The following is a 10,000-nucleotide window of genomic DNA, read 5'->3' on the forward strand; positions in this document are numbered from 1 at the left end:
TGTTGAGAGGAGAATAAAATAAGTTTCATTGGTTGAGTAACAGTAGAAATACTTTACCTATGTCCTGTAAATTGGCACTGAAATATTTATGTACACCACCATCTTCAGTGGAAAGGAAAAGGCTCTTTAGATCAGATGGGAATATATACGAACTTATAAGGAATAGACTTTGCCCAGAAAATGGAGAAATGTCAATGTCGATTTCGGGAATCTGTACTTAGACTCGAAATCACTCAGTGGATATATATTCCTAAGGTTGAATTCGGTAATCTGTTTGTGGTTGATGTTTGTATCTTTGCAAGTCACCCATTTTAATGAAAAATAATAAACAAATATATATATATACATATATATATTTAAATATTTATATATACATATCTATCTATCTATCTATCTATATATATATATATATATATATATATATATATATATATACATATATACATGTATATATGTATGTATGTATGTATGTATGTATGTATACATATATATATATATATATATATATATATATAAATATACATGTATATAAATGTATATATATATATATATATATATATATATATATAAATATACATGTATATACATGTATATTTATATATATATATATATATGTATATATACTGTATATTCATATATATACATACATATATATATATATATATATATATATATATATACATACATATATTTATATATATATATATACATACATATATATATATCAACTTGCCTATGTTCATTTATAGAGTAAATTATTAATTAAAAAGGTAACTGATCAAGAAACATTAAGACTAAAATCACCTTAACATGAAATGCAAGCAAATATTCCTAGAATTTTTCAGCAGTCAATTTCATATAAGAATAATGAATGGCTATGTTATATATGTGTATTCATATATTTTGAAGGAGTTAGTCGTAATACTCTCTATTTGATCTGAGAACCAAAGTTACTGGAAAATACAAAAAAGTAACAAGAGGGAAACAAAGAGTAATTTCAAAGTGTTCAGAAGAGAAATGGTTGAACAAAGGGAAAGAAGAGGAAGGCGAAAAATGAAGGGAGAGGCGGGTGAGGGGGGAGATCTGTGTATAAAGGAAAATACATGGAGGACCATAAGTATTTTGAAGAGATGAAAAACAGACATAAATGACTTGGTAAGTGAAAAAGAGAAAGCAATATCAGAAGGGTACGTTTGGTACTATTCTTGAAAATAACGATAAACAGAGTCATTACTATAACTTACAGTGGAGAACATAAGTGAAGGGGATGAAAAGGAAAAACAGTAAAGGAAGATGCAAAGAAAAAAATAGTAGGGGATGTGGGTCTTGAGGACAAGTAGGAAAAGAATACGAATACAAATAATGTTTCGGAACGCAAATTAATCAAGATATAGAGGTCGAAGTGTTTTTAACGTCATCTAAGAGATGGTGATATCTGCTAGTATTAGTTTAATTTTCCAACTATATGTGTAAGATATGCAGCTACACACAAAAATCTATTTCTAAGTTATAACCAATAACGTATTTTCACTGAAACTCGGTAAATCTCCTTTAATTCTTTTTTGTTTTCTATCATAAAGCCTATAATAATTTTTTTTTAATGAGGCACATTTGCACTGACTCGCAGTGGTGCCCTTTTAGCTCGGAAAAGTTTCCTGCTATCTGATTGGTTAGAATGATCTTGTCCAACCAATCAGCGATCAGGAAACTTTTCCGACCTAAAAGGGCATATGATATTTGAGTCAGCTATTGTCATTAATCTTATTTTATTCATTATTTTCCATTATCAAGCTTATCATTACTACAAGCGAAATGCGGAAAGTCTGAGGGCTTCAATACAGAAAGCAGTCCAATACAAAAAAAAAAAAAAAAAAAAAAAAAAAAAAAAAAAAAAAAACGAGTAGTAATGAATGAATAAGAGAAGACTAAAATTCAGATAGGCCTCTCAAATCGCATAGAGAATTAACAGAGCCAATATTAGCATTGTTTCCACTTTTAGAAGGATACGGAGACTTAAATACAACCTGGTTCAAAATGGATCAGAAAATACAAGATTTATATGATACCATTAGGCAACTATCTCTTGCGTAAAATAAACTATAAATTAAGGGAAGAATTTATTAACCGTACCTCATCCTTAACAGAAAAATGCAGGAATAATCTTATTATCAACAAAGCTTCATGTAGTTGTTTGAATCTAAAAATATTGAGTTTGTCACAAAAGAAGCTAGGAATCATGGCCGCAGCTCAGTAATAGGGAGACATCATAATTATCTAGTGAGTACAGGCACCATATTATATACAAAGCTAATTGTATATTTGGCTTCATAATGACTCAACGACACAGTTTCGTTTTAAGTAGGAAGTAAAATTTAACGATGACATCCGATAAGATAAGCCCTGATTATACTATGGATTTTTTCACTGTCAAATTACTAACATATGAAGTCATAATACACTTTGCCAAAGCACACCCAAGAAGCTATTAACAAGGGTTGAGTGTTTTATTCTGAGGGTAAGGATGTTACAAATAATTATATCTATGAGTATACCATTGGGGCAGTCTATTTGTTATGTTTTGTGTAATTATTTTACGAGTGGAAGGCAATGTTGTTAGGGAAAAAAAGAAGTATATTATGCAGTATTCAGGTGAATTCTGTTTCTAGAGGCCTTGGATCTACTTGATAATATTACTAAGAAATGATGAATTTGGGTAGGGCCTTTTTATTTTAGAAAACAAATAGAGTGCCTTCTCCAAATGGGAAAAATACTCTATATCAGATTAAAAATAAATAAAGTGAAAGCAAAATTGGTTTTCAGGGTTTAATGTATTTCTGTGGGGGTGTCCAAAATGGGTATCCAGTGTTGGAGAGAACTGCGTTATCTTTTGTCATGAAAGGTTGGTATCCGTTCTGTCTAGAATTGATGCTTTAAAAAAAGTAAATAAATAAATAAAAAAAATATTTTTGACAACTGTGTTGTTAAGTTCATGGTTTAGAGGGTCCACTGACCGTAAGCTGAGTTTGTCCCAGAATAACCACGGAGGATGAAATATTGATATGTGTATGGGGATGTTTTGATGTTCCAGAGAGACAGAAAGGAATGGAGCTATGAAAAACTTCCAGATGGTAACAGATGGAAAACATGGATACGCGATGAACAAATGTGTTAATTCAATGGCGGATGGCCATGACTTCCTGTAAAAAATTGTTTTGTATATCCACCCCTGAGGACTAAGAGTTAGTTGTGTGCTCAAAATCAACTATTCCCGTCAATGAATGCACTCAATAATTGCCTAGTATTTAGATTAAAGAATATTTTCAGTAGAAGAAAAAAACATATGGATTTCATGTATTAGTCTCTATACTACATCACTTACGATTGTTGAATGAATGTAAGAACTACGTGTCCATAGGGACTATAGGAAGAAATAAGTGTTAAGGAGTGTACCACCTATGTTATTTGATTCAACATTTTCAAATGAAATTTTACCCTATCAATCGGTACTTATCTACAGACACAAACATAAGTCTAAAAGTTAGGAGTTGGCTGGTGAAATGTTTTTACCAGTGGCCGGCTTGAAGTTATAGAAATAAGAAATAGTAAGAGAGAAGGAAGCGTTAGTACTTCTGATGAGAGATGAAATCATAAGAACTTTAGTGTGCTTGGGTACAAATTATCCACCTATCCAGAAACAGACATACCTGTACATTATCTTCGGTAATGACAATTTCACCAGTGTACGAATACTCAACCAATAGCTCGAGCGCTGTGGCATCCAATTCCTGAAGGGCCACCCGGTCCTGCGTCTTTTCCACCAAATCACCTGAGGAAAAATGTAAAACTCGTTTGAAATTGCTACATTACAAATGTTTAATCCATATACAAGTAACAGAAAGGCCATTTTCTAAAAACTGAATTTTCAGAACAGAACTTCAAATGTGATTATGGCTTTTAATTGGCATCCGCAGTGGTTTAATACATATAATTAAAAATCACCAGGACAAACAGCATAATCTAATTAGTCATGCAACAGATGGTCCAGAGGAAAGAAAAACATTCCAGGGCATTCACTTATGCTTATCATTTTACATTCATCTTTGTCTCATTTTCAGCTTATTACCTCTCTTCTCTTTTTTCCACTACCTCCCAACCCCGAGCCCATCCACTGACAGGTGACTCCTCGCATATACCATTTTACAACGAATACCCAACCAAAGAATCCTTCAGTATCCAAGGAGTGTGAGACGGAATATCCATGTTCGACACTTTCATAGTCATCGGTTTATTAAGTCAGTTAAGAGCTTGATTCTGGGATTTTAAGAAGTAAGACAAAACGAGTCAGGATTCACTCAGATTTTCTTTTTCCCTATGCTTCTTTTGCACACAAACACACACACATACATATATACGTGTGTATGTGTATGTGTGTGTTCGTGTGTGCGTGTTTCTTTTAAGGGATAAAATAATACACCAAGGAAATAAAAATATTAACTATATTTCAGGTAATACACATTGGTCCTTTCCTCGGTGTAAAGTGAGAGAATTATAATTGACGCAGTTTATAAATGATTTTAAAAGCTGATTTTTCGTTGATCTACAAGGGAAAGATCATTCAGATTTAATTCCTTCCAGATGCGTTCTTGTTTCTATATTTTCGACAAGATTGGAGGTTCACGTCATGACCTAGGATGGTTACCTGGCGGTTGGTTTTAATAGATTATCATGATCGGATTCATAAGGAAGTTGTCCACACTGTCGGATTTCCATTGTTCATTCATATTATTGTTTGGTTTATGATGGGCAATTCCAGACTTTTTCCAGTACGGACTGGCACTTATAAAAAACAAAGATGACTCACTGGTTAATCTGATGCCCTGAGGCCTTGTTGACACTGGCCCCTTTCAACCGCGGTTTGATATGCACTGTCACAAATTCACCTATTGTTTATATTATCGTTCATGCGTTACGTGTGAACTATTTCAGAAACAATAATTGAATTTGCGACAATGCGGTGGAAACCGTCATTATTATTATTATTATTATTATTATTATTATTATTATTATTATTATTACATGCTAAGCTACAACCTTAGTTGGAAAAGTAGGATGCTATAAGCCCAGGGGCTACAACAGGGAAATATAGCCCAATGAGGAAAGTAAAAAAGGAAAATAAAATACTTTAAGAGTTACGACATTAAAATAAATATCTCCTGTATAAACTATAATAACTTTAACAAAACCAGAAGAAGAAGAGAAATAAGATAGAATAGTGTACTCGAGTGTACCCTTAGGCCTCAGTCTCTAAATCTAAGATAAATAAAAAACCCAGAATTCCCAAAGCCATATTTGACAGATCTTTTGAGATGGAAAGCGATCAGTTTGTCCCAAGTAAACTTTGTCACAATCTCCACATATTTTGTAGCTCCCGATTCGATATCTGTTTTGTTTTGGTAAACATTAATAAGAGTGCATCCTATGGTCTTTGGATATGAAAAAAACTAAAGTGGTTATCAGCTTCAATATTCTTATTTATATTTTCAATACTTTCAATATAAAGGAGTTTTATTTAATTTTTGAAATCCTTTATTGCTCACTGCATGATCTCTATAGTATATTGTTGATGGCTTTTCTATGGTATACGGAGGGAAAAGTAACAGTTGTTTACGTACAATTTCAAATTATTTATGTATGCATGTTAACAGATTCTCAATCCTCTATGAAAAAGATTGTAAGCTACTACAATCGTTACAGAAATATCAGTTCAGTTAGTTCTTTGTGCCGGTCACATATTTTTCATTATTCTATATTTTGCATTTAGATCTTCCCAAACAACTATCTTGTATTGTACGTAGTACTATACTCAATTTTTTTTTTAATGAGGCGCATTTGCACCGAATCGCAGCGGTGCCCATTTAGCTCGGAAAGGTTTCCTGCTATCTGATTGGTTAGAATTATCTTGTCCAACCAATCAGCGATCAGGAAACTTTTCCGAGCGAAAAGGGCACCCCTACGAGTCGGTACAAATCTGCCTCACTAAAATGAATAGACTATAGGTATGCAGTTAGTTGTAATATTGCTGCCTTCTCCATCATAAGGCTCAATATAACATCATATTCTAGAAAGTTTATTCCATCTGTGACCAGATTGTGGAATAACCTTCCTAATCAGGCAGTTGAATCGGTGGAACTTCAGAAGTTCAAACTTGCAGCGAATGTTTTTATGTTGAACAGGCTGTCATGAGTCTCTCTTCATAGTTAATATAGGACATAACTATTTTAATATTTTTACTGATTTTATGATATTTCATATCCTTTATTCATTGCTTTTTATAGTTTATTTATTTCCTTTGGTCGCTGGGCTATTTTTCCCTGTTGGAGTCCTTGTGCTTATAGCCTCTTGCATTTCCAACTAAGGATGGTAGCTTAGCTTAGCTGCTACTACTACTACTACTACTACTACTAATAATAATAATAATAATAATAATAATAATAATAATAATAATAATAATAATAATAGAGAAGTTGGTTTCCTATAAACAGTGAAGTTGAATCTTGAAGCTTCCCTTATAATTAGTATGTCCAATAGAGTTAATTTTCCATCATTTTTTTCCATTCGGTTGGCAGTGCTACATTGATGAAATTTTCACTTTTTGGGATGATAGCAGGGGAGATTTTAATACATTCTTCAGTCATCCAAAATCTCTCGTACTTAGCATAAAATTAAAACAAATGAATGGTGAAAAGATGGAAAATTAGCATTCTTGGATCTATTGACTTTAAGAAAATCTTCAAGATACATTTCAAGTTAAATGAAGCATAGCCTCTGTACCATGGTCTTCCACTGCCTTGGATTAGAGTTCTCTTGCTTGAGGGTACACTTGGGCACTCTATTCTATCTTATTTCTCTTCCTCTTGTTTTGTTAAAGTTTTTATAGTTTATATAAGAGATATTTATTTTAATGTTACTGTTCTTAAAATATTTTATTGCTCCTTGATTCTTTTCCTCACTGGGCTATTTTCCCTGTTGGAGCCCCAGGGCTTATAGCATTCTGCTTTTCCAACTAGGGTTGTAGCTTAGCAATTAATAATAATAATAATAATAACAATAATAATAATAATAATAATAATAATAATAATAATATCTAAGTGACGATATCTAATATTAATGTAACATCTAAATTCAATAACAATAATAAAATGAAAAAAGAAAATAGAATAAACTATTCCAAAAAATTGGTAAAATGTTTCAGTTTTGAATCGGTATAAATTACGTATGCTGAAGGGATCCGATGTCCTTTATTCACATACAATGAATTGGATCTATGAATTAGGGCTATATAGGCCGGTAGTAGGCCTATGAGGCTAATTAGTACCCAAGGCCTTGTTAGCACCCAAGCGTATTATTCTCTTTGTGGAGCTCAAATCCAATTTAATCGTATCACGTTTATATCGAATTCATAATAGATATAAAATATTGGCTTTGAAATTCTCAACAAAGAACCTCTAATGCTTAACCTCTCAAAATCCCTATAAGTTTTTTTTTTTATTATTATTATTATGAAATACACGTTTACAATCTTACAATTTATAACATATATACATCATCGTCTATTTACATGAATATTTTTCTTATTTTACATATACTGTCTTTACAATTGCAATCTTTACTATTCATCTAAATATGTTGGGTTAGGCTAAAGTCAACCACTCAAGTCTATTGGGAAATACTTTTCCATGGAACTCATAATGGCTTCAAAAATGAAAACAAACCAGACGTTCTTTTATTCGCGTATCTTCGACGATTCAATTCATTGCTTCTTCGTGGAGTCTTTATTTGCTTCCACAGAGATTATTTTTAGTGCCAGTTGAATTTTACGTATACTATCATCTGAATATGTACACTCCTATGGATGACTCACTGTCCAATGAGAGAAAATAACAAAAACTGAAGAAATCCTCATTCCCAGATTAGATTCGAAATACACTGGTCCGTAACCTAAGGGATTTGCTGACCAGCTAAACTATTAGTCCTATATATAGATGGTCAGAATACTGTACAACCAGGAAGGAGAATTTACTTATGCATATAAATTCATATTTCAAGTTTCCAGGGGGAAATTTATCCAAAAATATAAGGAAATAGAAAAGGATATAAACATTTTAAAGCCGAAATTTCCTTAAAAGGTTTAAGACCTAAAATAGATTGTTCTCTTTATTGTGTTCTTGAGACTGATCTATATCTGCATGTAAACTTCCATTTCAATTGCCTGATACAGAATGAAAACCTATGCAAGAATCCCATACGGCAGCAAATGTTTTTACGTTGAACACGCTGACATGTCTCTTTTTATATTTATAAATTGAAGATCTGTTTTAATATTGTTACTTTTCTTAAAATATCATATCTTAATTGGCCGTTACCTCTCATATGGTTTATTTATTTACTTATTTCCTTTCCTCACTGGACTATTTTTCCTTGTTGGGACCCTTGGGCTTATAGCATCCTTCTTTTCCATCTATAGTTGTAGCTTAGTTTATAATAATAATAATAATAATAATAATAATAATAATAATAATAATAGGCAGCATGTCTTTGACCACCCAAATGCGCACAGCTCCTCCACTTAACATGAGTTGTATACGCTACCATTCGTCCTGGAAAATATTGCCTTTTATTTTCACCTCTCGCAACACATAAAGTCTATACCTGACCGGTCTCCCCATCCTCTTTCCAAAAACTTCTCGAGCACAATTGTTTTACTAATATATCTTGTTCCGTTCTCCCCAGGGCACCAGCCACCCACTGGGATACGACCGCTAGAGAGTTATTGATTCCTTTGACATTTGATCCCTTCTTGATTACGGTTCATCTTTTTCCTTTGCCTACACATACACCGAATAGTCTGGTCGATTCTTTCCACATTCTCCTTTTTTTCTCATACATCAGCCGAACAATTCTTCTTCACTCCAGCGATTAACTACCGCACTATAATTGTTCAATGGCTACTTTCCTCTTGGCAAGGATAGATGAGAAAGCAAGTCCAAAATCAAACCATTGTTTTCTAGTCTTGGGTAGTGCCATAGTCTTTGTACCATGATCTTCCACTGTCTTGGTGTAGAGTTCTCATGCTTGAGGGTACGCTCAGGCGCACTAATCTATTTGTTTCCTTATTTCCTTTCACACTGGGCTATTTTCCCTGTTGGATCCCTTGTACTTATAGCATCCTACTTTTCCAACAAGGGTTGTAGCTTAGCTAATAATAATAATAATAATAATAATAATAATAATAATAATAATAATAATAATATTAACATAACCATACTGCTTAATCTTTATAATAATAATAATAATAATAATAATAATAATAATAATAATAATAATAATAATAATAATATTACCAAACTGCTTAATCTTTTAAATCACAATATTATAAATCTTTTACCATTTCGTCGTTTCTCTATACTTTCCAATCTTTCAATCTTTCTTTCTCCATATGCAATATTTAAACAAAGCAACAAAACACCTTATTACTTATCTTTTTTACTTTAACTTAATATCAAGATTTCACTTCTAGGATGATGAGTTCACTCAAAATCCATTATGTTCAAAATTTTGTTTCCACTGACGCTTCTTTTCTTCTAAATCTTCACCAGATCCAGCTAGCTTTCTGGTTTCCCAATATCTGGGTTTAATTCATGGTTATCCTTTACATGTACTTCTAAGCCCTCATCATAGCTAGTAATTTAAATTCTTCCATCGTTGTTAATGAAATTCCTTTCTTAATTTTTTTTTTCGGTGTTCATTTAGCAGCATTATAATTTTCGTGCTTATTTTTATTTATTAGTTCATCCTTTTATAAAGACTTCGGGGATCGTGTTATTAAACTCTTCATTATCAAAATCTAACTTTTCATGCACCTGCAATTATTAGTCACCACATTTCTTTCGCAAATAATTATATCATCTCACAACCCTGCATCTATATCTCTTGTAACCTT

General features: G+C 32.3%; 1 protein-coding gene across 2 annotated transcripts in view; it reads right to left on the bottom strand.

The window, feature by feature from the left end:
• The window catches only part of LOC137617191 (kelch-like protein 17), a 139,516-nt gene that overhangs the window by 23,588 nt on the left and 105,928 nt on the right, over window positions 1–10,000 (bottom strand). For both annotated transcript variants that reach the window (XM_068347082.1, XM_068347081.1), the window contains exon 4: window positions 3,705–3,826. In XM_068347082.1, the coding sequence (XP_068203183.1) occupies window positions 3,705–3,826 (122 nt within the window). The remainder of the gene's footprint in view (window positions 1–3,704; window positions 3,827–10,000) is intronic.

This window comes from Palaemon carinicauda, chromosome 23 (assembly GCF_036898095.1).
Source record: "Palaemon carinicauda isolate YSFRI2023 chromosome 23, ASM3689809v2, whole genome shotgun sequence".
NCBI lineage: Eukaryota > Metazoa > Arthropoda > Malacostraca > Decapoda > Palaemonidae > Palaemon > Palaemon carinicauda.